General features: G+C 47.3%; 1 protein-coding gene and 1 pseudogene across 1 annotated transcript; both read left to right on the forward strand.

Annotated features, from left to right (window-relative positions):
• Positions 1-933: 933 nt before the first annotated feature.
• Positions 934-1635, forward strand: LOC116554201 (annotated as a pseudogene).
• A 263-nt stretch (positions 1636-1898) lies between these two features.
• Positions 1899-26971, forward strand: MTG1 (mitochondrial ribosome associated GTPase 1). The gene is made up of 11 exons (XM_032282086.1): positions 1899-2100; positions 3130-3194; positions 5560-5664; positions 8417-8497; positions 9260-9316; positions 9608-9698; positions 11251-11312; positions 11848-11944; positions 12361-12442; positions 25947-26059; positions 26492-26971. The coding sequence occupies exons 1-11, from the start codon at positions 1989-1991 to the stop codon at positions 26629-26631; spliced, it is 1005 nt and encodes a 334-aa protein (XP_032137977.1). The 5' UTR covers positions 1899-1988; the 3' UTR covers positions 26632-26971.

The raw sequence follows: 26971 nt of genomic DNA on the forward strand, positions 1-26971 counted from the left end.
GGTTACCTGCCCATCAGATGCCTGTGAGAGAAATTCAAGTTTCACAGGTTTTATTGTGGTTTTTTGCTCCTGGGACCAGGAGGGAATGCAGCTTCCTTCATTCAAGTACAAAAATCTTTATCATTGACAGTTAGAGTTTCACCAATTCTGTCTCCCAGGGACGAATGCAGCAAGACCCAGGCTGCCCTCTCTGCGTGTGAGGGACTGGCTTGGTGAGGAGGGGGATGGGAGGCACTGACCTAGCAGGAGGTCCTGATCGTCCCACTCAGCCCAGAAACCACCTGGGAGTCTTCTGTCTTCCCCGGAGGGGCCACATCTCTCATGCCCAGAAATGTTGACAGCTGGGCGTTAGGGTATTAAGTGGTTTAGGAACATCAAAACCGTGGCAATATTTTTGTACTTAGAATTTGAGCATGTTTGCTATTTCAGTAGCTTATTTAAAAAATTCCAGTAGAGTAATACTCTTGTAAAGCAGTGTGCCATTGAGGAGTTGCTGACTGCTGATTTAAAGTTGAAATCCGCCTACATTTATGTCTAGTCTTGGGCAGTGGAGAATATTTCAGACTCATTGTGTTAGTTTGCTTGAGCAGAACTGCAGTCAGTATTTGGAAATGGTTTGTTATATTAAACCCTGAAGTACTTGAGGCTGTGCATGCCTGTAATCCCAGCACTTTGAGAGGCTGAGGTGGGTGGAACACTTGAGGTAAGGAGTTTGAGACCAGCCTGTCCAACATGGTGGAACCCCATCTCTACTAAAAACACAAAATTAGCCAGGTGTGATGGTGGGTTCCTGTAATTCCAACTACTTGCAAGGCTGAGGTGGGAGAATCCCTTGAACTCAGGAGGTGGAGGTTGCAGTGAGTGAGATGGAGCCACTGCACTGCTGGGCAAGAGAGAGACTCTGTCGCAAATAAAACAAAAACCCTGATGTACTTAAAAAGAAAAGAGATTACATTTGTAAGATAAATTTAAAGTAACTGAAATATTTTAAGCAAATTTGTAAAATGAGATTGTTAAATTTTTTTATACTTAGGATATGCTTAAGGGAGAACGAGGATTTTTAAAATTTAATGGAAATAAGTCTGCAAATTACCTGAAACCCCCACAGGCGTAGGGCGCCTTTGCTCAGCAGTATTTGCGTGTAGTCACGGGTGTGTCCCTCTCTGGTCCAGGCCTGCAGGTGTTGGCTGCGACCTCTGTGCTGGGATGAGCCGTGCTCCTGGTGCAAGCAAGGGTGCCCAGCCGGAGCCATGGCCAGCACAGTGGTAGCAGACAGACTGACCACTGCAGCTGCAGGATTTGCAGGCTGTCACGCTTTGCAGAGCCTCAAGTAAAGCAAGTTTTTCAAAGTCTGCCAAAATCTGCCATCAGAGGTGGCTATTACGGAGGTGGGTTTGAACCCAAAATGACAATACTAGGTGTAAGCCCTACTGCCAATAAAGGGAAAATAAGATGCTCATCGACAAATTATGCTTTTAAATCATCCTTACAAAGGAGGGTCTCCTTATATGGCAGCCAAAATCAATGAAGCTAAAGATTTACTAGAAGGTCAAGCTAAAAAATGAAGTAAATGTATGATGAATTTTAGGTTCCTATTAGTTTATGTAAATGAATACTAAGTTTTGATAATAAAATGCTTCAGAGCTAAAAGAAAACCCCACAAAACCCAGGAACCCTGCGAACTCCCAGGTGCCCGGAGGCGCCTCCTAGCCCCGCCCCGGCACCGCCTCCTAGCCCCGCCCCGGCACCGCCTCCTAGCCCCGCCCCGGCGCCGCCTCCTAGCCCCGCCCACCATTCGCCCCTCCCCCGCGCGGCGAGGGTCACGCCTACTCCGGGCTCAGCGGGGGGCGGGGGCAGCGTCGTGCGCACGCGCGGGCCGCGCCGCGGGCTCTTGCAGCGCCGGAAGCCCGCCCGGCCGGAGTCTCGGTGGCGAGTCGCGGCGCGGCCGAGGGGCTCCGCGCGGGAGCGTTTCCGGGGGCTGCGCCGCCATGAGGCTGGCTCCGCGCGCGCTGTGCAGCGCCGCCCAGGCCGCCTGGCGGGAGAATTTCCCTGTGCTCGGTCGCGACGTGGCGCGCTGGTTCCCGGGCCACATGGCCAAAGGTGAGGCCCGGCGGAGAGGGGAGGGGCCGGGTCCCGCCCACCCCCGTTTCGGCCGCGGGCTGTCCCGCTTGTCCTTGGCTGGCCCCGCCCCTCTTCCCCCGTTTCCCCTCCTTCCCCCCTTTCCCCGCTCCCGGAGCCGCCGGGTCTGTTCCCCTGCGCAGCTGCGGGGCAGGCCCCTTCCCGAGAGTGCCCCGGCGGAGCCGCCCCCGCCCTCTTGTCCTCGGCGGAGCGGGCCCGGGGCCTGCTTGACCCCTGACCTCTGGCCCGCCGCCCCTGTCCTCGGTCCCCCCAAGTGCCTTCAGCCCCTTGAATCCCCCGAAGCCTCCGTTTCCACAAGTCCTTGACAAGATGGACTTTTCTGAGTTTTTCGGGGACTGAATGAAATGATGGGTATGAAGGCAGCTGTTCCGCTTTGGCTCATAGGTAGAGCCGTTCTTTTCTTCTGCCTAAACGTCCTTGGTAATTTCTTAGTGGTTTCTTTTTGTCGCAGTTCGGCCCCAAGAAGACCTCTGGGGCCGGCCCAGCCCCTGTAGGTGTTGAGATGGCCACTCCTGCGTCGGCTCCGCGTGCGCTGAGGGCCGAGGAGGAAGAAGGGCCGGCGTGGGTGTCCTCGATCCTCCGACAGCACTGGAGGGGAAGGAGCTTTGTTATCTTGGTTGTATTCCGGCTTAGGGGACCCTACAAGGTGGCAGGGGCCTAGTGAACCAGTGTTACTCCATTTTATCGCCCAGATTAAGACCCGTGGAAGTTAAATATTCCACCCGTAGTCACCCACGAGTCAGGTGGTGGAGACTGCATCCGGGTTTTGACACATGGCCCACCCTCGGGCAGGGCCCTGGTCCATCTCCCATTCCGAGGGTGTGGAACTTGGAGGAGGCGCTCAACGGAGGTCATTGCTTAGTACGTTTCACTCAGATGTAGTCTTTTAAGGTTATTTATGGCGGCATGTCATTCTGGACGATTCAGCTTGAATTGATCCCTCTTGAAAGGTGGTGAGCTCCTTTGCTGAGGCATCCTTCTGTTTTCCAGGGCTGAAGAAGATGCAGAGCAGCCTGAAGCTGGTGGACTGTATCATCGAGGTCCACGATGCCCGGATATCCTTTCACAGAGCAGGGGAGGCTGGGCGCGGTCTCACGCCTGTAATCTCAGCACTTTGGGAGGCCGAGTCGGGTGGATTGAGAAGTCAGGAGATAGAGACCATCCTGGCCAACCCCGTCTCTACAGAAAATACAAAAATTAGCCAGGCATGGTGGCGTGGGCCTGTAGTCCCAGCTACTCAGGAGGCTGAGGCAGGAGAAACGCTTGAACCCGGGAGGCAGAGGTTGCAGTGGGCCAAGATCATGCTACTGCACTCCAGCCTGAGCGACAGAGTGAGACTGTGTCTCAAAAAAAAAAAAAAATTATCTGGGGAGGCTTTTAAAAATACCAATTGCTAGGCCCCTTTCTAGACTGCATAATCAGAATCTGTGGTGTGGGGTCCAGGCTGCCTGTCTGTGAAACTTCTTTGTTAATACATACATCTGGGTCATTCAAGCTAGCAGTGGAATTCTCTAGATAGACTGTGAAACCATCGTTTAAATGTTCCTGCCAACTGGGGCTTTCCTTCTGTACTTGAGGAGTGAATTGGCAAGATGTGATGATTTGTTCATTGATGGGTATTCTTCGCAGAGCCGGATTTTGCTGTAATTGAGTGATGTTTAGATTCTCTATATGATGAAGGGTTGCTGGGACCTCTGCAGTAAAGCATTGGGTTTCTTTGCTGTAGGCTATAAATATATCAGTTCATATAATATGCCAGTCTTCTGTTTGATTGTTAAAAGGTAACAGAGTGTAGTATATGTGATGAATGTATATGATTAGAAGGCATTTCCCCTCTAGCCTGGTCTACCTTCCTATCTAAGGTGTGGTGAAAAGCCAGAAGGCGGCTGTTGGCCTCTCACATCCAGGAAGAGTCCAGAGGACGGGGTTCTTTTGCATGGGCTCAGGGTTGGCTGGCCTCTGAGGGAAGAGTGATTTATGTCAAATTTCTCTGTGTGGATGTGGACACACTGGCTTGACTGGGTGCTCAGATAAGACATGCCAGAAGCCTTGGGAATCTCACAGCTAGACTGAGTGGGAAAGATGAAGTGCCAGGCAGGGTGGAGAGTGAAGGAGGTGAAGGTGACAGTCCCCATTCTGCCTGTGTTAGTGCTGCAGGAGATGCGTCCTCACAGCGAGGCCTGGGTCCCTGGCTGAGGGGAGGAGGCCTGAGGATGGTCGTAAGGAGGCAGACCTGCCGCCTGCAGGTGCAGCTGCAGGGCCCTGGGCTGCTGACACCCCTTGTGTGCTTGGTGGTGGTCACAGAGGGTGGCAGTGGTGGTTTGAGATAATCTATTAGGATTTTATGGGGGGCTTGTTTTTTTGAATGATTATTCACTTTGAATGTATGTACCGTGGCAACTAAGCGATAACTTAGTTATGAAATCTTTCTCTGAGCTTTGGGTTTAAAAATTTTTTTTGAGTCGTGGTCTTACTGTGTTACCTGGGGTGCTGTGATGTGATCATAGTTCAGTGCAGCCTCAAACTCCTGGGCCCACTCAATCTTGCTGCCTGATTTTTTTTTTTTAATAATCACAAGTGCTTTCACTAGTTGGTACTTTTAAGTCATATCGGTGGTTGCTTCTGCCTCTAAAAATGTGACTCTTTTTAGACTGGTAGTTGACTGTCCAGTATAGGGGTACAGCAGTGTCTCACCTGGTCCGAAAAATGCTGGTGCTTGTGAAGAATTGTGAGAGAGGTTCACTTGTCCTTGGATGGCCCTGCTTCTGCCTCCCCGAGTGGGACCACTCGAGTGCATTTACTACCCAGAGGCAGCTTCAAACTCCTGGGCCCAAGCAATCTTGCTGCTTCAGCCTCTTGAGTAGCTGGGACTATAGGTGTGTGCCACCACACCCAGCTAATTATTTTATTTTGTAGAGATGGAGTCTTGCTGTGTTGCTTAGGCTGGCCTCAGACTCCTGGCCTCAAATGTTCCTCCCGCCTTGGCCTCCCAATGTGCTGGGATGGCAGGTGTGAACCTCTGTGCCCAGCCTGGGCTTTGTGTTTTGCCACTATAATTCCTGTCTGGGAAGCCATGTGACAACTCTGCCCTTGTGAACCTGTGGTGGTGGGTGGGGGTGCACCAGCGAGAGGGCGAGCTTGGGGACAGTCTGACCTCAGGGGACTCCTGACCTCAGGTGATCCATGCACCTCGGCTTCCCAGAGTGCTGGGATTACAGGCATGAGCCACCACTTGTGCTCCCCACCCCAGTCTTAAAACCCAAGGAAGGTACATTGTCTCTTCTGAGTTCCTTTCTCTGAGACTGCTCCCTCCTCACTGTCAGCTCCTTCTTACAGTGGTCCCAGTCTGCACGACAAGACTAGAAAACAGGTTGATTGGCTGGAAAAGCTTTGGAGGAATTTTTGCCTTAATTTTGCCACATCCCACTTTCAGGCCGCAACCCTCTGTTTCAGGAAACTCTTGGGCTTAAGCCTCACTTGCTGGTCCTCAACAAGATGGACCTGGCGGATCTTACAGAGCAGCAGGTGAGGCCTTTCTCTCGGGTGCCTTCAGCAGTGTGGCTGTGCTTTCTCCAGGTTGCTTGTTCTAACAGAGGAGTTGCTGAACTCACACTGAGTGTGAGTTTACTCAGACAGGCTCTGCTTTGGAAACAGCCCTTTGCTCTGCAGAAGTGTGCCAGCATAATTTCTCATATGGCGTGCCTCCCTCTAATGTTTGGGTCGTGATCCAGACACTCGGTGTGTGTGCCTCCCGTGGGATGTGGCCAGGTTGTCCTGCCAGAGCCCGAGTGATGGCCACAGTGCTGCTGTGGACCTTTCCTTGCTGATGGAGGTCTCTGTCTGCTCTGTCTCACGTGGTGGCCACCTGTGAGCACCTGACTTGTGTCTACTGCCACATGTGACTTTCACATTTTTCTTGATCTATAGCTACATTCAGCCAGCCTGGTCTGAGGTCTTCTGTGGTGGCTGTGGTGCCCCTGGGTGTCCGGCTTGCCACTGTGACCCAAGGGCTTGTCTGCTAGCTGCCTTATGCACACTGTGGGATTCAGAAGCTCAGGTCGCTGCTGGGAGGCCCAAAGGAGCTGAAGGGTTTCTCCAAAGCAGAGCAGAGTCAGGGGTACAGGTGACCCTGGGCGAGGTGTGTGGATTAAAAAGCACAGAGATGGAACTGGCCCATTGTCCCACACAACTGATATTTATGGTTTCTTTTAAATAAACAAAGAAATGAACTCCCTGCCAGTCTTTTTTTTTTTAGACAGAGTTTTGCTATTGTCACCTAGGCTAGGGTGCAATGATGAGATCTTGGCTCACTGCAATCTCTGGGTTCAAGAAACTCTCCTGCCTCAGTCTCCCAAGTAGCTGGGATTACAGGCATCTGCCACCACACCCAGCTAATTTTGTATTTTTAGTAGACAGGGTTTCACCATATTGGCCAGGCTGGTCTCGACCTCCTGGCTTCAGGTGATCCACCCACCTCGGCCTCCCAGAGTGTTGGGATTACAGGGATCAGCCACCGCATTTGCTCCACACCCCAGTCTTAAAATCAAGGAAGGTACGTTTGTCTCATCTGAGTGCCCTTCTCCAGAAACCAATCATTAGGTCCCCCAGATAACGTCAAGGAGCTGAAACTTCCCAGGTCACTGCGCTTGGACAGTGAGACTGCAGACCTCTTGTTTGTCGTGACTGCTCCCTTGCCTTCCCTAATTCCTGTTTTCCTGACTGACCACCTGCTTTCTGCTGACCACCTCTTTTTCTTTACTCCTTCTTTGTTTCCCTGCACATAGCTACACACCTTCCCCGCGGTGTAAACCCCGACTTCCGTTAGCTGGGGAGATGGATTTGAGATTGGTCTCTGATCTCCCCAGCAACAGCCCCTGAATAAAGTCTTCTTCCCTGGCAGTACTCGTTGTCTCAGTGATTGGCTTTATGTGTGGTGACAGCAGGACCCAGACTGAAGCCCTGGTGTTTCGGTAAAAAAGACTGGAAGTGTTACTTTGAGGTGCTCATATCTGCCTCTCTTGCTCTGTTGGCAAATCCTGAAAGAGGAGGTGTCAGAATCTTTTGACTTCAAGCCATTTTTTTAAAAGTCATTAATGATGCAAAAGTTTTCTGTCTGTTGCAGCAGCAGTAATGCTTTTCAGTGTCTCAATTGACTCTGGTACATTCAAGTTACTTAAATCCCGGCCATAAGACTCTCCCACAGGTTTCCAGGAAAATGCTGTCTACTAAAGCCACCAGAGTTGCTAATGAAGAATCCAAGCAGTAGGCATCTTCCCATCGTGAGAGCCCATATCCACTGTGCACGCCTGCGGATCTGACTGTTCCTAACCCCGCGCTGTGCAAAGGGAGGCAGAATGGTAGAAAAATTTAGACTGGTAGTTGACCGTCCAGTATAGGGGTACAGCAGTGTCTCACCTGGTCCGAAAAATGCCGGTGCTTGTGAAAAATTGTGAGAGAGGTTCACTTGTCCTTGGATGGCCCTGGTTCTGCCTCCCCGAGTGGGGACACTCGAGTGCATTTACCACCCAGAGGCAGCCTCAAACTCCTGGGCCCAAGCAATCTTGCTGCCTCAGCCTCCTGAGTAGCTGGGACTACGTTTGCATTTGCATCTTTTGTTGTTGTTGTTGTTGTTTTTTTTTTCAATAATCACAAGTGCTTTAACTAGTTGCTACTTTTAAGTCGTATCAGTGGTTATTTCTGCCTCTAAAAATGCGACTTTTTGTAGACTGGTGGGCGACCGTCTAGTATGGGGGCACAGCAGTGTCTTACCTGGTCTGAGAAATGCCACTGCTTCTGAGGAATCGGGGGAGAGAGGGAGACTTGCCCTTGTGTGGCTCAGCTTTCCTCCTCCCTGAGCGGGGACAGCCGAGTGCATTTGCCACCCAGACTGAGGCTTCAGGGGTGTTGTGCTTTATTTCCCTGTCCATGTCACCTTGATGGACAACTAAATAAAATCAGTTGAATCAGTGAAGGACTCTTACTGATTTAAGCACCAGTCATATTTTAGGTTAGCTGATTACACAACACTGATTTTTGAAATACAATATCGTTTTACACTGGTTTCACTGCATGTTAAGGCTAGTGAATTCAAAAATTAGCTGGGTGTCATGGCAGACGCTTGTAATGCCTGCTACATGGGAGGCTGAGGCATGAGAATCGCTTGAACCAGGGAAGTAGAGGAAGCAGGTAGCTGAGATTGTGCGACTGCACTCTAGCCTGGGTGACAGAGTGAGACTCTGCCTAAAAATATAAAATGGAAATGTTTTGTCTCTTTCAGAAAATTATGCAACGCTTAGAAGGAGAAGGCCTAAAAAATGTCATTTTTACCAATTGTGTGAAGGATGAAAATGTCAAGCAGGTAGGCTTCTTGTCTGCTCTGTTTCTGCTTCGGCAGGCTCAAGGAGTATTGTAAACTCATGCTTTAGGAAGAAGCAGAGCTCTGGAAAAGAGCCTGGTGTTGGTTTCCGGCTGCCACACGTGGCTGCCATCTCCCGGGCAAGTGCGTCCCCCTGTACTGAGGGCACAGACACGCTCCAGGGCTGTGGGTGGTCAGTCTCTTGGAGACTCACAGCTCATGTTTCCAGTTGTATGTGGCAGAATTTTCTGGCTTCTTCATTAGAAGGTAGTTACAGCCACAGCTGTCACTGAAGCCCCGGGCCTGCCTTGCTTGTTTTTGATAGGGGGGACGGGCACCGGCAGTCCCCGGGCCCAGAGCTCAGACTGACATCTGTGACCCGGACGGAACTCGGCTTCCAGCAGCGGACGCTTGAGTGTCCTGCCTCCACGTGAGGGGTGGCGCTCCGTTCGCCTGTGAAGTGTTGGGTAGAATTCCGGGTGTGAGGTATCTGTTTCCTAACCAATGTGTGGAAGTGGAGACACTGGAGGGTTAGGGACTCCGTGTTCTGAGGTGGGGGGAGTCAGATCCGGGACGGCTCCGTGTTCTGAGGTGGTGGGGGGGAGGCAGACCAGGGTGGCTCCGTGTTCTGGGGGGGGGGGGGGGGGGGCAGGGCGGGGGGGCTCCGTGGTGGGGGGGGGGGGGCGGTCGGGGGGGGCCGGTTCGGGGTGCTGAGGGGGGGGGAGTCAGACCGGGGGCGGCTCCGTGAGTGGGTGTTTGTTGCAGATCATCCCGACGGTCACTGAACTGATTGGGAGCAGTCACCGCTACCATCGAGGAGAGGTTGGTTGTGGGGCCCGGAGCTGGGAAGAGGTGGTGGGACGGGCTAGCCCCTCCTGCCCGGACTCTGCGGAGAAGGTGCTGCCCCGAGGCAGGGAGGCCCCTCCTTCGTCCTCTCATTCCCTGCAGTGGAAAGGGCTGGGGCCGTCCCTGCTGGGTGGGCAGAGCCTCTGCGTTCATCTCCCTTCTTCCCCGAGCTGGGCTGGCCTGGGTCCCCTTGCCTGGGTGGGGTTGGGGAATCTCAGGCTGCAGTGGCCGGGGAGGTTACTGTGACCCCTGTCTGTGTCCCCGCAGAACCTGGAGTACTGCATCATGGTCATTGGGGTCCCCAACGTGGGCAAGTCCTCTCTCATCAACTCCCTCCGGAGGCAGCACCTCAGGAAAGGTACTGGCGCGTGTGGCTGGTGTGTGACGCCTCGTCTTTCTCGGAGGGGACGAGCCTGAGGAGCGCAGCCAGTCTCCTGCTGACCCCACAGCCACACGGCGCTTGGGGGCTTGTCTCGTTAGTCCAGTTCACAGGAGGGCTGAATAGGGGACCGGGTCATTCTGCTGCGGTTTTCACACTCAAGTTTTCTCTCCTTAAAAGTCTTTAGTATGAAGATGACTTTTATAAACTTTAACATTTTTTCATTCATTTAAATCCGTTTGATCCAGAGAATTCAAAATGTGTGAAATAGCAGGCAGGAGGCTGAGCAAGGCCGTGCCTCAGATGGCGTTTTCATTGCTGCTGCTGGAGGCTTCCTGGACTCTGGGGTCACAGGCGCGCCTCTTCCTCCCTCCCCTCCGTGCCTGTTCTCAGACTCTGGTTCAAAGCAGAAGCCCCACTACCCCTCACTGTGCCCCGTGTTAATGTGTTTTTTTGAGTGTTTTAAAGTTTAATTCATTCTTTATTGGCTTCATTTTTCACATTAATAAGGTGTTTATTAACAAACCCATTCTTGATGTGCGAATCTGAAGGTTTTAAATTACGGTGAACTGTTATTTTACAAAGAGGGTGTTTTTGGTGCTAATTGGAGAGCTGTTACAATCATTTATTTTTTTTTTTAATTTTTATTTTTTTATTTTTCTTTTGAACATCAGGAGGAATATTCTTTTATTTTTAAGTGTGTTATTTTTTATCAGTGGCATTAAGTACATTTATAGGGTTATGCAACCAGCACCACTATTTTCAAATATTTTGGTTACCTGAAAATGAAACTCTGTAAATACAAAGAGTCAGTCCCCAGCCACCTACACCTCTCGTTCCACTTTCTGTCTGAGTTTGGTGACTGTAACTACCTCCTACGTGTGGACTGTCAGTACTTGGCCTTTTGTGACTGGCTGATGTCACTGGTCTTGATGTTCTCAAGGTTTGTCTGTGTTATTGTGAGTGTCAGAAATTATACTCCTTTTTAAGGTCGATCACCCCCCATTGTATGTACAGACCACATCTTGTCCATTCATCTGGCTGGACACTTGTGTTTTTTACTCTTGCGTCATTTGTCCACAGTGGAGTGGTCAGACTCTTGGGACACAACCTGAGCTGGGTCCTATAGAAGCCTCGGGGTTCAGAGCCCCGGTGGTCTCCTGGTCAACCCTCTGTGGGCAGTGCTGTGGGAGGCAGGCTGACCCCGGTGCAGGGGTGGGTCCAGGAGGGAGGTGGGGGACTATGGAAGGAGCAGCTCTGGTCTGACGGCCAGTCTGACAGTGCCTTTCCAGTCCTGGAGAGGCAAGTTCTGGTGCATTTGTTGAAGACCGTCAGCCTCTGTGTGGCTTGGAAAGTGCCCCTGCTGTGAGCTGGTTTGGGACTGAAAGTGAAACAAATTATAGCCTTGGGAAGCTCATTTGGCATTTAGGTTTTTCCGTTTTGGCTGGCCAGTTGTGCTAGTTATCTCCCTGCTTGTTCTGCGCTTATGTGTTTAGTAAATATCTGAGCCTCTTTTCTTCTTTTCCTACAGGAAAAGCCACCAGGGTAGGCGGCGAGCCTGGGATCACCAGAGCTGTGATGTCCAGAATTCAGGTAGAGTCCTCAGGGGCCAGGTCCAGCACTCTGCTGAGAGCTGTGCAGGCGCCTGCCACTTGCTGACCTCTGTGTGGCTTCCTGCCGCTGACCACGTTTCCCTTCCCTCCACTCAGTGTCCCCGCCAAGCACCCCCGTGGCAGGCAGTGCCCCCGGCCTGACACCATATTTAGAGTCTCTATGTCAAACCTTTGGGGAAGGCGCTCTGTTTACCCCATTTCCAGATGAGGAGGCCACTGTCCAGGGCCACACAGTGGTCAGGACAGAGCTGAGCGGCCCCCCACCCCCACTCACTCCCCTGTGTTCTTCTCGGGACTAGAAGACAAGCTGTTGGGACCTGATGCTTTTATTTATTCTCCAAATTAAGTGGGAATTAGGAACCCTAGAGCTTGGTGAGAGTGACGCTGCCTTGGGGTTGGGTCCCGGAGGCCTTCCTTGGAACATTGGGTGTCAGAAGCTGCCCAGGCTTCCTGAGCAGCCTGCCTGGGTGGGAGGCTGCCACTGTGGCCTGATTGTGCCTTTTGTGCCCACCCAGGTCTCTGAACGGCCCCTGATGTTCCTGCTGGACACTCCTGGCGTGCTGGCTCCTCGGATCGAAAGTGTGGAGACAGGCCTGAAGCTGGCCCTGTGTGGTGAGCTGGGGCCCCTGTCTCCCCACCTTTAGGGCTGACTTTGACACGGGCCTCCAGACTGGAGCTGTTACTGCCTTTGACCTGGTTGCTGCCAGATCTTCCCTGAAGCTTTGCGTGAGAGCTGTGGTAGTGCACAGCTGACAGGCACTGGTCACCATTGGACCCTGCCTCATGAGTGGCTTTTGCTTTCCCCATTTGACGGACCAGGGCAGAGAGGTCTGTCACAGATGCTAGGCCGGTGTTGGGGCCGGGACCACAGCTGAGTGCCGCCCTTTGGCGGAGTGCCTTTGTCGCTGGGTGGCCTGTTCCTTGAAAGCATGATGTCTTTGGGCTGAGACTGGAAGGGATGTGTTTGAGCTTGATGGGAGCACAGATGTGGGCTGTTTCCAGTGCTCACCTGGCTACTGCTTCCACAGGAACAGTGCTGGACCACCTGGTGGGGGAGGAGACCATGGCCGACTACCTGCTGTACACCCTCAACAAATACCAGCGCTTTGAGTGAGTGCAGTGAATGCAGGGCAGCTGGGGCCCCTCCTCCTAGTCACCTTATTAAAAAAGCAAAAAACAAAAAACAAAAACCCAGCATTATAAAGGTATTATAAACACAGTAACCTGCACATTATTTAAAGTGTCCAGTTGGACGAGTTTGGGAGTACGGTCACATCTGTGAAAGCAACACACAATCAAGAGAATGAGTGTTCCCCTTACCCCAAGTCCTTTGACCTCCCTTGTGATCACTCCTTCCTGCCCAGGCAGCCATTTTCTAGAAATCCACATAGATGGAATTGTGCAGGATGTGTACTCTTGTCTAGCTCGTCACTGGGCACCGTTGTGTGTTAGGATTAGGGTTATCTTTTTATTGATACAACATAGATGTTTTCAGGGCACATATATTTTGATACATTCATATCATGTGTAATGATCAAATCAGGGTAATTGGGATATCGATCATCTCAAACATTTATCTCTATGCTGGAAACATTTGAGTTGCTCTCTTGGTATTTGAAATAATACTGCAGAATCCTTTTAACTGTAGTCACCTTACCGACTTTCGAACACTTACTCCTCCTTCCTAACTCTTCATTAACCAGCTTCTGTGTATCTCCTCCCCCGCTCACCTCTGGTAATCACAGTCTACTCTCTGTCTTCATGATGTCCACTTTTTCCGCTCCCACATTTGAATCGGTGCATGCGTTATTTGTCTTTCTGTGCTTGCTTATTGCACTTAACCTCCAGTCCTTTTTGTGTTGCTGCAGATGACAAGATTTCATCCTTTTTTATGGCTGAATAACATTTCCTTGTGTTTTATGTACCACATTTTCTTTACCCCTCATCCTTTGATGGACACTTTGGTGGACTGCATATCTTGGCCATTATTAGTGGTACTGCAGTGGATATGGGAGTGCAGGTGTTTCTTCAGTATGTCTATTTCCTTTCTTTTGGATCTGTACCCAGTAGTGGGATTGCTGGATCACATGGTAGTTCTGTTTATAGTGTTTTGAAGAACCTCCATACTGTTTTCCATAGTAGCTGTACTAACTTACCTTCCCACCAACAGTGTCTGACGGCTCCCCTTTCCGCATGTCCTCAACAGCATCTGCTATTCCTTGCCTTTTTGAGAAAAGCCATTTTAACTAGGGTGAGATGAAATCTCATTGTGGTTTTGATTTGCATTTCTCTGGTGATTAGTCATGTTGAGCATTTTTTCATACACTTGTTGTCCATTTGTATGCCTTCTTTTGAGAAATGCTTATTCAGGTCGTCTGTCCATTTTTTAATCAGCTCGTTTTTTTTGCTGTTGAGTTCTTTGAGCTCCTTATATAATCTGGTTATTAATTCCTTGTTGGGTGGCTAGTTTGTAGATGTCTTCTCCCGTTCTGTAGCTTGTCTCATCGTTGCTTTGATAGTTTTGTTGTTTGCTTCGGGTCTTGCTGTGTTGTCCAGGCTAGAGTGCAATGGTGCGATCATAGCTCACTGCAGCCTCAAACTCTTGGGCTCAGGAGCTCCTCCTGCCGCAGCCTCCCAGGCAGCTGGGATTACAGGCACGCACCACCATGCCTGGCTGCTTGATTGTCTCCCTTGCTGCACAGAAGCTTTTCAGCTTGATGTAAAATTTTTTACATTTGCCTATTTTTTTTTTTTTTTTGCTTTTGTAGCCTTTGCTTTTGAGATCTTATACAAAAAATCTGGCCCAGACCAATTTCCAGAAGCATTTCCCCTCTGTTTTCTTCTAGCGGCTTCATAGTTTCCGGTCTTAGATTCAAGTCTTTAATCGCTTTTGCTTTGGTTTTGCGTATTGTGAGAGATGGGGACTAGTTTCATTCTTCCGCCTGTGGTTATCCAGCTTTCCCATTACCCTTCGTGGGAGAGACTATCTTTTCCTCAGTGCATGCTCTTGGCTCCTTTGTTGAACGTGACTTGGTTGTAAATGTGTGGATCTATTTCTGGCTTCTCTAGTCTGTTCAGTTGGCCTGTGTATGTGTTTTATGCCACTCCCTCCCATGCTGTTTCGGTTACTACAACTTCATAGTATATTTTAAAGTCAGGTAGTGTGATGCCTCCAGCCTCGTTCTTTTTGCTTCAGGTTTGCTTTGGCTGTTTAGGGCCTTTAGTGGTGCCATACAAATTTTAGGGTTGTTTTTTTCTGTTTCTTTGCAGTGTCATTGCTGTTTTGATAACAATTGCATTAAATCTGTAAATTGTTTTGGGTGGTATTAATAATTTAACAGTATTCTTCCAACTGATGAGCATGGAATCTAGGTATTTTATATTTTTGTAACTACTGTAAATGGGATTTTCTTGATTGTTTTTCTGATTATTTGCTGTTGGCATGTGTACATGCTACTGATTTTTTTATGTTGATTTTGAATTCTGGAACTTTACTGAAACCTTTTCGTTAGTTCTAATAGTTTCTTTGGTGGAGTCTTTCAGTTTTTCCAAATATAAGATTATGTCATCTGTGAATAAGGATGATTCTGACTTCTTCCTCTCCAATTTGGGTGACTTTTCTTTCTTTCTCTTGCTTAATTGCTCTGGGTAGGACTTCCAGTATTATGTTGAATAAAAGTGGTAGAAATGGGCATCTATGTCTTGTTCTAGATCTTAGAGAAAAGCTGTTTTTCCTTGTTCAATATACTGTTACCTGTGGGTTTGTCATATATGGCCTTTATTGTTTTAAGGTATGTTCCTTCTGTACTCAGTTTGCTGAGAGCTTTTATCATAAAGGGATGCTGAATTTTATTGACTACTTTTCCAGCATCTATTGAAATGATTGATTTTTTTTCCTCTTGGTTCTGTATAATATTATCTGTTCATTGATATGCATATGTTAAACTATCCTTGCAACCTTGGGATGCATCCCACTTGATCATGGTGAATGATCTTTTTAACGTGTTGTTGAATTTGGTTTGCTAGTCACTTGTGGAGGATTTTTGCATCTGTGTTCATCAGGGATATTGGCCTGTTGTTTTCATTATCTGCTATGTCCTTTTCTGGTTTCTGTAGCAGGATAATGCCTTTTACAATGACTTTGGAAGTATTCCCCACTTCGTTTTTTTTAAATAGTTTGAGTACAGTTGACACTAGTTCTTCCTTAAATGTTTGATAGTTCAGCAGTGAAGCCATCAGGACCTAGGATTTTCTTTGATGAAAGAGTTTTTATTTAATTAATTAATTTATTTTAGATGGAGTTTCACTCTTGTTGCCCAGGCTGGAGTGCAACGGCATGATCTCGGCTCACTGCAGCTTCCACCGCCTGGGTTCAAGAGATTCTCCTGCCTCAGCCTCCCGAGCACCTGGAATTACAGGCATGCACTGCCACACCCAGCTAATTTTGTATTTTTAGTAGAGATGGGGTTTCTCCATGTTGGTCAAGCTGGTCTCGAGCTCCTGACCTCAGGTGATCTGTCCGCCTCAGCCTCCCAAAGTGTTGGGATTTATAGGCGTGAGCCACTGTGCCTGGGGGATGAGAGTTTTTATTACTGCTTTGATCTTGTTACTTACTATCGGTCTGTTCAGGTTTTCCATTTCTTCATGGTTCGGTCTTGTAGGGTATTTGCATGCAGGAATTTATCAGTTTCTTCTAGGTTTCCAGTTTGTTGGTGTGTAGTTGTTCATGTTAGTCTCTAATGATCCTTTTTATTTCTGTAGTATTGGTTATAATGTCTCCTTTTGTTTTCTGATTTTATTTATTTTGATCTTCTCTTTTTAAAATTCTAGCTAAATGTGAATTTTGTTTATATTTTTGAAATAGTTTATTGATTTATTGATTTTTGGCATTTTTTTTTTAGTCTCAATTGCACTTATTTCTGCTCTGATCTCCTGATCTCTATTAATTCTTTTCTTCTTCTGATTTTGGGTTTGGTTTGTTCTTGCTTTTCTGGTACTTTGAGGTTCTTGCTTAGGTTGTTTAAAGTCTTCTGCTTCTTTTGGTGTAGATGTTTATTGCTGTAAACTTCTGTCTTAGCACCTCTGTTGCTGTATCCCATAGATTTTGATATATTGTGTTTCCATTTCCATTTGTTTTAGGAAATTTAAAGATTTTCTTTTTAATGTCTTTATTAACACATTGATTATTCAGGAACATGTTTCATTTCCATGTGTTTGTGTAGTTTTTGAGGTTCCTCTTATTGATTCCTAGTTTTATTTAATTGTAGTCAGAAAAGATACTCAGTATGGTTTCAGCTTTTTTGAATTGGTTGAAACCTGTTTTGTGTATAGTCTCTTCTGGAGAACGTTCCATGTGCTGATGAGAAGTGTGTTCTGCAGCAGCTGGACGAAATGTTCTGCAAATGTCCGTTAGACCTGTTTGATGTAGTGCGTCGTTCACTGCAGGGTTTCTGTTGATTTCTGGCTGGAAACACCCTACGGAGAAGGGGTGTTATAGCCCATGACTACTATTGTATTGCAGTCTGTGTCTCACTTTCAGTCTATCAGTGTTTGCTTTAGATATCTGGGTGCTCTGGTGTTGGGTGCATAGATATTTATAATTGTTGTATCTTCTTGCTGAATTGACCCCTTTATCATCATGTAGTGACTTTCCCTGTGTCTTTACAGTCTGACCTGTAGTCTGTTTTGTCTTGTATAAGTATAGCTGCTCCTGCTCTTTTCACAGTCTTTGACTTGTAGTCTCTCTTGTCTTCTATAAGTATAGCTACTCCTGCTCTTTTTTTTTGGTTTTCATTTACATGGAATATGTTTTTCTATACTCTGACTTTCAGTCTATTTGTATCTTTGTAGATAAAGTGGGTTTCTTTTTATTGGAGATGGAGTTTCACTCTTGCTGCCCAGGCTGGAGTGCAGTGGTGTGATCTCGGCTCACTGCAGCCTCTGCCACGCAGGTTCAAGCAGTTCTCCTGCTTCAGCCTCCTGAGTAGCTGGGATTACAGGCATGCACCACTACGCCTGGCTAACTTTGTATTTTTAGTAGAGACGGGGTTTCTCCATGTTGTCAGGCTGGTCTCAAACTCCCGACCTCAGGTGATCCACCCATCTCGGCCTCCCAAAGTGCTGGGATTACAGGCATGAGCCACTATGCCTGGCGGATAAAGTGGGTTTTTTATAGGTAGCATATAGTTTGATCTTTTTTTTTTTTTTTTTTTTAATCCATTTAGCCACTGTAAGTTTTTTGTTTGTTTTTGAGACAGGGTCTCACTCTGTTGCCCCGGCTGGAGTGCAGTGGCGTGATCATAGCTCACTGTAGCCTTGAGCTCCTGGGCTCAAGCAGCCTTCCCACCTTAGCCTCCTGATAGTTAGGGTTACAGGCATGTGCCACCACACCTGGATTTTTTTTTTTTTTGGTAGAGACGAGGTCTGCTTTGTTGCCCAGGCTGGTCTTGAACTCCTGACCCGAAATGATTCTTCCACCTTGGCCTCCCATAATGCTGGGATTACAAATGTTAGTCACTGTGGCTGGCCTACTCTATGTCTTTTAGTTGGAGAATTTAGTACATTTGCTTTCAATATTGTTGATCGATGAAGACTTACTGTTGTCATTTTGTTGCTTGTTTTCTAATTGTAACTCCTCTCTTCCTCTTTTCTTACTGTCTAGAGATTTTCTCTGTTGGGATGTTTTAATTTGTTGCTTTGTATTTTTAGTGTATATATTATATGTAGTGTACCATCAGGCTTACAAAAAGCATCTTGTATTATAACAAGTTATTTAGTTATTTTAGCTGGCCATGGTACTCTGTGACTGTACCCAGGTACTCAGCAGGCTGAGATAGGAGGGCTTGAGCCCAGGAGTTTGAGGCTGCAGTGAGCTATGATCATGCCATCACACTCCAGCCTGGGTGACAGAGTGAGACCCCCTCTCTTAAAAAAGATTATTTTAAACACATGACACCTTAACTTTGATCACAGAGGAAAGAACAGAAATAAAGGAAAAACTAAACAACTCTATACTTTAACTCCATCCTTCCCCAACATTTTTGCTACCTCAATTTATTTGTTTTTATATTGGCTATCTCTTTACCAGTTGCTGTAGTTACTATTTTTGACACATTTTTCTTTTTTTTTTTGAGATGGAGTTTTGCTCTTGTTACCCAGACTGGAGTGCAATGGCGCGATCTCGGCTCACCGCAACCTCCGCCTCCCAGGTTCAAGCAATTCTCCTGCCTCAGCCTCCTGAGTAGCTGGCATTACAGGCACGCGCCATCATGCCCAGCTAATTTTTGTATTTTTAGTAGAGACGGGGTTTCACCATGTTGACCAGGATGGTCTCAATCTCTTGACCTCATGATCCACCCGCCTCAGCCTCCCAAAGTGCTGGGATTACAAGCGTGAGCCACTGCGCCCGGCGACACATTTTTCTTTTAGTCTTCATACTAGAGATGTGAATGAATATACCACAGTCACAGTATTATTCTGAGTCTGTTTGTGTATTTATTTTTCTCAGTGGGTTTTATACCTTCACACGTTTTCTTTTTGTACATTAGTGTCCTTTTCTTGCAGATAGAAGTACTTTTTTTTTTTTAGCATTTCTTTTACGTTGGGTCTGATGAATTGCCTCAGCTTTTGTCTGTCTGGGAAAGACTTTCTCTGTCTCATGCGTGAAGGATAGTTTTGATGGGTACAGTGTTCTCAGTTGACAGTTTCATTTTTTTTTCTTCAACACTTTGAATGTATCATCCCATTTCCTCCTGGCCTCTGGTTTCCCTAGAGAAGTCTGTTGCCAAATACATTGGAGGTCTTTTATACCTACATTTGCTGCTTTTCTCTTACTACTTGTAGGATTCTTTGTCCTTGATTTTGAGAGGTTGATTATGATATTCCTTAGGATAGTTTTATTTGGATTAAATTTGTTTGGTGATCTCTGATCTACCTGTACCTGGACATTTATGTTTTTCTGAAGGTTTGACAATTTTTTCTGTAATTATTCGTTTGAATAAGCTTTCTGCCCCTTCCTTTTTCTCAATTCCTTCTTGAACCCTAGTAATTCTTAGGTTTGCTCTTCTGAAGCAGTTTTCCGTATCTTGCAGGTGTTCTTCATTCCTTTTCATTCTTTTTTCTTTTTTCTCTTCTGTATGTTTTCAAATAGCCAGTCTTCGAGCTCACTGATTCTTTCCTCCACTTGATCCATTCTGCTGTTGAAAGCCTCTAATACATTTTTCAGATAAGCAAATGTATTTTTTAGTTCCAGGATTTCTGTTTGATTTTTTTTTTAATTCAATCTCTGACAAATTTGTGAATTGTTTTTCTGTTTTATTGGAGTTTTCTGAGTTTTTCTTTTTCTTTTTTTTTGAGACAGAGTCTCGCTCTTAAGCCCAGGCTGGAGTACAGTGGCACCATCTTGGCTCACTGGAACCTCTGCCTCTCAGGTCCCAGTTCAAGCAGTTCTCCTGCCTCACCCTCTGGAATAGCTGGGATTACAGGCACCCACCACCATGCCCAGCTAATTGTTTTGTATTTTTAGTAGAGATGGGGTTTCACCATGTTGGCCAGACTGGTCTTGAACTCCTGACCTCATGATCCGCCTGCCTTGGCGTCCCAAAGTGTTGAGATTACAGGCATGAGCCACTGCGCCTGGCCGAGTTTTTTTTTTAAAACTGTCATCTTGAATTCTTGATTTGAGAGCTGACACATTACCATCTCATTAGGGTCAGTCACTGGCTCTTTGTTTGAGGAGGTCATGGTTTCCTGTTAGCTGTTGTTTCTTGTGCACATATGTCTATGGTTTTGCATTGAAGGATTTGTTATCCAGTCTTTTCTATCTGGCTTATTTTTTCTTGCATGTTTGCTTAAGGGTTCTTTGCAACTTACTGTCTGGAGTTCTTCCACTTCTCTGGTCTTATCCTCAGATTTGAGTTCTGGAATATTGCTGGTGATGTTCTTGGTGCTGGATATTTGGTTTTGGTTTTCTTTGAGATGGTGAGTGAAGCCAGATTGCTTCTACTACTCTATTTTGGTGATGTCATTCCCTCTATCAACTCTTTAATATTTTTGATGCTATTGTAAATGGTATTGTTTTTATTTCCATTTTTGATTTTTATTGCTAGTATATAGAAATAGAATTGACTTTTGTGTATTGATCTTGTATCCTGTAACCTTGCTAAACTTATTCATTCCAGTAGCTCTTCGTAGATTCCAATTAGATTTTCTACCGAGACAATTACTTCATTTGCAAATAAAGATCCTCTTACTTATTTTTTTCTAAGTCCAGATGCCATATTTTGTTTTCTTGCTTTATTGCACTGGCTACAGTCTTCAACACAATTGATATTTTTTTTTTTAGTACTTGAGATGTGGTGAGAACAGACATCTTTTTTTGTTCGTGATCTAAGGTAGGAAACTTTTAGTCTCTTACCATTCAGTGCAGTATTAGGTATGGTGTTTCTTAGATGCCCTTTATCAGGTTGAAGAGAACAGTCTGGCTAGAGGCTTATTAATTTTATTGATTTTTCCCAAAGAAGCAGCTTTTGGTTTCATTGACTTTCTATTGTCTTCATTTTTTATGTCATTGATTTGTTTGATATTTACCTCTACTTTGCTGACTTTCTGTTTGTACTATCAGTTATTGCGAGAGGGGTATTGAAATTTCCCACTAAAACTGGATTTCTGTCTTTCTCCTTGCTGTTCAGTCAGTTTTGGCTTTATGTGTTTTGAAGCTATCCTGTTAGGTACAGAAACATTCAGGAGATTGTTATGTCCTCTTGATGATTTGATGCCTTTATCATTATGAAATGGTCTTTTTTTTTTTTATCCTTCAGAACATTCTCTGCTCTGAGATTTGTCTTGTCTGATACTCATATAACCACTCTAGCCTTTTTTTGAGATGGAGTCTCACTCTGTTGCCCAGGCTGGAGTGCAATAGTGCGATCTCAGCTCCCTGTAATCTCTGCTTCCTGGGCTCAAGCGATTCTCGTGCCTCAGCCTCCTGAGTAGCTGGGATTACAGGCATGCGCTGTCATGCCTGGCTAATTTTTGTATTTGTAGTAGAGATAGGGTTTCCCCTCCTTGGCTAGGCTGGTCTTGAACTCCTGGCTGCAAGTGATCTGCCTGCCGCGGCCTCCCAAAGTGCAGGGATGATAGGTATGAGCCACGGTGCCTAGCCTACTCCAGCTTATTTTGATTAACAGTAACAGGGTACATGTTTTTCTGTCTTTTTATTTTTAGTGTATTTGTGTCTTTATACTTAAAATGTGTTTCTTACAGTCTGCATATCATTGAGTTTTGCTTCTTATCCAGTCTGACAGTCTCTTTTAGGTATTTAGACTATTTACATTTAATCATTTATGAGATTATTTATAGGTTTAAATTTATAAATCTATAAATAAAAGGTTTGCTATTTTTTTTATTACCTTGCTATTTGTTTTTCATTTGTCTCAAAATTTTTTTTTTTGAGATGGAGTTTTGCTCTTGTCACCCAGGCTGGAGTGCAATAGTGCGATTTCGGCTCACTGCAACCTCCACCTCTGGGTTCAAGTGATTCCCCTGCCTCAGCCTCCTGAGTAGCTGGGATTACAGGCACATGCCACCATGCTTGGCTAATTGCTTTTGTATTTTTAATACAGACAGGATTTCACCATGTTGACCAAGCTGGTCTTGAACTCCTGACTTCAGGTGATCCATCTACCTCAGCCTACCAAAGTGCTGGTATTACAGGTGTGAGCCACTGTGCCTGGCTACTTTTTTTGTGTGTATTTTTAGTAGAGATGGGGTTTTACCGTGTTGGCCAGGCTGATCTTGAACTCCTGACCTCAGGTCATCTGCACGCCTCAACCTCCCAAAGTGCTGGATTGCAAGTGTGAGCCCCACCGAGCCTGGCCCATTTGTCTGTTTTTGTTTTCTTTTTTCCTCTCCTCTCTCGTGCCTCTTTAGGATTGAATATTTAAAAATGATTCTACTATATCTCCTTTGTTTGCTTATTGTCTACAACTTTTGGGAGAGGCTGCTTTAGGGTCTGCAGTGTGTCTTTCAGTGTTGACCTTACAATAGTGTATTTCCATTTTTCTTATCCTGATCCTTCTGCCATCATCATGATGATGTATTTTACCTTTGCGTATTTTATAACCCCAGTTACACTTTTTTTCATCCATACAGTTATATGTTTTCCTATCAGTTTACCATCCACACCTTCTCATTCCTTTGTGTAGGTCCAGGTTTCCTTCTGCTGTGATTCTACCTCTTCCTGAAGGATTTCCTTTAACAGTTATTGTAAGGCAGGCCTGCTGGTGATGAACTCTTTCATTTATTGTAAGGCGGGTCTGTTGGTGATGAATTCTTTCAGCTTTTGTTTGCCTGAAGACATGTTTATTTCACCTTTGTTTTCAAAGATATTTTCTCTATGTGTGGAATTCCAGATGGAGGGTTTTTAGTGCTTGAGGGAGTCTCTTGCCCTGTCTCACTCCCGTGGTGTCTGATGAGCTTCTAGTATTTCTTCTCAGTGCTTTTGAGCAGCTTGATCACGACAGACCTTGGAATGGTTTTCTGTATGTTCCTTGTGTTTGTAGTTCATTGAGATTTTTGGATCTGGGGCTTTGTAGTTTTCATGAAATTTGGACCATTTTGAACCTTTATTTCTGCAGATGTTTTTTCTGCCCCTCTCTGCTCCTCAGGACCCCAGGCACACAGGTACAGGCTGCTTGGCTCGGTCCCACCGTGGCTCAGTAAAGCTTTGTGCTTGTTTTGCGATTTCTGTTGCTGTGTCTTCAGGTTCACTCATCTTTTCTTCTGCAATGTCCAATTTGCTATTCATCCCATGCAGTAGTTTTCATGGTTCTCACTTCTGCACATTAAGTTTGGATCATTTAAAAAATATCTTTCGTGTCTCAGCTTAGATTTAATGTCTTGTCTGTTAATTATAACATTGGGTCAGTTTCAGTTGACTGATTTTTCTTCTCATTAGGGGTCTGTTTTCTTGCTTTGTAGGCCTGGTAATTTTTGGATGTCATAAATATATGCATACATACACATATATAGACACACACGTTTAGACACACATATACACATATATAGACACATACACATATATAGATACATACATGCACATATAGACAGATACACATATATAGACACACATACACATATAGACACACACACAGACACATACACCTAAACACATAGACACACATACACAGACACACATATATAGACATATATAGACACACATACATATACATATAGACACATGCATATACATATATAGACACATACATACAAATATATATAGACATACACAGACACACGTGTACACACACACATACACATAGACATATATAGACATACATATATACACATACACACACATATAGACATATACACACATGCACACATGTAGACACATACATATAGACATACACATAGACATACATGTATGTAGACATACATGCACTTCTATAGACATACATACAGACACATGCACACATAGGCACATAGACATACATAGACACACACAGACACATAGACACACATATGTAGACACACACACATACATATACATATATATATATATATATATTTGTTTGTTTGGTTTTTTCTTTTTTTTGAGATGGCATCTCTGTCACCCAGGCTGCAGTGCAGTGGCATACTCTCAGCTTACTGCAGCCTCCACCTCCTGGGTTCAAGTGATTCTCCTGCCTCAGTCTCCCAAGTAGCTGAGATTACAAGTGTGTGCTACCACACCCGGCTAATTTTTTTTTTTTTTTTTGAGATGGAGTCGTGTTCTACCAGCCAGGCTGGAGTGCAGTGGCTCGATCTCGGCTCACTGCCATGTCCACCTCCCAGGTTCAAGCAGTTCTCTGCCTCAGCCTCCCGAGTAGCTGGGATTATAGGTGCCTGCCACCATGCCTGGCTAATTTTTGTACTTTTTAGTGGAGATGGGGTTTCACCATCTTGGCTGGGCTGGTCTTGAACTTTTGACCTCATGATCCACCCGCCTCAGCCTACCAAAGTGCTGGGATTCGTTTTTTTTTTTTTTTTGAGACAGAGTTTCGCCTTTGTCTGCCAGGCTGGAGTGCAGTAGTGCGATCTTGGCTCACCGCAGCCTCCGCCTCCTGGGTTCCAGTGATTCTTCTGCCTCAGCCTCCCGAGTAGCTGGGATTACAGGCATATGCTACCACGTTCGGCTAATTTTGTATTGTTAGTAGAGACAGGGTTTGTCCGTGTCGGTCAGGCTGGTCTCAAACTCCTGACCTCAGGTGATCCGCCTGTCTTGGCCTCCCAAAGTGCTGGAATTACAGGTGTGAACCACCACCCCTGGCCCACACCCAACTAATTTTTGTATTTTTAGTAGAGATGGGGTTTCTCCATGTTGGTGAATAGGCTGGTCTCGAACTCCTGACCTTAAGTGATCCACCCGCCTTGGGCCTCCCAAAATGCTGGGATTACAGGTGTGAGCCACTGTGGCTGGCCGGATGCTGTATATTTTGAGTTCCACCTTGTTAGGTGGTGGATAGCTATATTCCTGTAAAATTTTTGAGCTTTGCTCTGGGACAGTTAGGTTATTTGGAAACAATCCTGTCTTTTTGGGAGTTCTTACCATTGGAGGTCTGGGGTGTGGTCAGGGGCATCTTCTCCAGGCGTGCTCCTCTCTCCTGGGACTGCTTTTCCGGAAACCAGGGCCCTTGAAGCTACTGATTCAGAGTTCACACTTGGTGGCTCCCACCTTCGTCCCTCAGGGTTCTCATGCTCTCATGGGCTCTGAGTTCATGTCTTGTTTTGCTAGGCCTTGGGGTGAGTCCTGTGTTGCCAGGTCATGCTGTAACCAGGTCTGAGGGCAACAGCCTCCTCAAGGCTGAGCCTGTCCTCATGGGAGCCACGAGGACAGGTTCCCCTCACCCCTGCTGGTCAGGAAGGTTGGGAGCGTGTTGGGTCTAGGTTAGTCAGGCTCCTGAGGCTCAGGGCAGTGTTTGTCTCCGTGAGTTGCTGCTTTGTGTTGGCCTTTCCCTCCAGGCCTGTCTGCCCAGAGCCTGCACTGAGAGGAGTCAGGGCGTCCATGAGAATCACCGGGTGGTGCTCAGCAGTGGTGGGTGGCTAGTTCAGCCCATGCTGGTCCGTCTGCTATGAAAACACCGCTCAGACATCTGGCCAAGTGGGAAGGATGCAGGTGGACTGGCTGCCTGGAAGTTACTGAGTGCCATCCTTAGCAGCAAATGGGGTGTGTTGGCAGGTGTTCTGTGCTCCCCATTTGGTTTCCAGGAGCTGGGCCTGCACGGAGACCTGCCTCTCCCCGCTTCTGAATAGGGAGGCTGAAGCCTGTGCATGTGAACAGCTGTTACTGTTTCCGTTGCAGCAAGGGCTCCAGTGGTGGGAGCTGCCCTCTGTGCTGCTGGCCATGGCCACACAGGACACAGCGCAAGGATTCTTAGACAGTGGCTCTCCCCTGGGGCCCAGCCCGTCACCCCTAGTTTCATCTCGGTCATCCACAGTGCCGTAGTCACTGTTATCCACAGGAAGTGCCTGACCATGGCATTGGTGGCATTCAGGAGGGCGGGTGGGTCCGGCCTGGCTGGCTGCGCAGTGTTGGTGCTGGGCCCCTTGGCACTGACCTGCAGCTTGTGTGCAGGTACGTGCAGCACTACGGCCTGGGCAGTGCCTGTGACAACATAGAGCGCATACTGAAGAGCGTGGCCGTGAAGCTGGGGAAGACGCAGAAGGTGAAGATCCTCACGGGCACCGGTGAGTGTGGCTGCTGATGCAGGCACTGGAGCCTCACCCCTTTACCCAGGGGGACCCGACTGTCCCGGAGGAGGCAGGGAGAAGAGGAACGTGTCAAGGAGTATGCGGGTGGCTCTTCTGGGAATGGGTTTCAGGGCAGGGGAGCTACAGAAAGTGGTGGAGAGGAAGGGCTCGTAGTCCAGGCTTCCAGGGGTGAGACTGGTCCTGCCCCATGCTGGGCAGTGCTCGGAGGTCACGTGCAGGCCTCGCTTGCCTGGCCTTGGAGGCTCCAGGCAGTGCAGCTCAAGCCGTTTTGTTTCTGAGTGTGATCCTGTTCCCCAGGCTTCCCTGATGCCACCCCAGGGTCTCTTAGGGCTGGTCCCTTGGGTGGGCGGGGGCTGGGCTCGTCCTGCTGTGAAGGCTCCTTCCTCACTGAACCCTCCTGTCCCCTAGGTGACGTGAACGTTATTCAGCCTGACTATCCTGCGGCAGCCCGTGACTTCCTCCACACCTTCCGCCGCGGGCTGCTGGGCCCCGTGATGCTGGACCTCGATGTCCTGCGGGGCCACCCCCCGGCTGAGACTGTGTCCTGAACCTGTTGCAAGGGGGAAGGCACCGGAGGCCTGTGGCCTCCCAGCCTCCTGACCGGGGTGGTTGAGTTTCAGGACAGCTCCCCCGGTCCAGAAGCTCCACGCTGGCCACTAGGGTGCTGTGCTCTCTGGCGCCCCCATGGCCTGGTCAGCTCCAGGGGCCCTGGTTCCAGGGGTGGAGCGGGTGGGAGTGGACACCAGGCTTCCCAGTCGGCTCTCGAGCAGCCCCACATGCTTGGTTCTCCCGGAGCTTCTTGCCCAGTGCCTCCGTCCCAGGAAGTTATGACCTGTAACCTTTAAAATCTCCAATTAAAGGGCCTGTTTGTTACTGGTCAGGGAGGTG

Source organism: Sapajus apella, unplaced genomic scaffold (assembly GCF_009761245.1).
Source record: "Sapajus apella isolate SASKATOON/1434 unplaced genomic scaffold, GSC_monkey_1.0 scaffold13, whole genome shotgun sequence".
Lineage (NCBI taxonomy): Eukaryota > Metazoa > Chordata > Mammalia > Primates > Cebidae > Sapajus > Sapajus apella.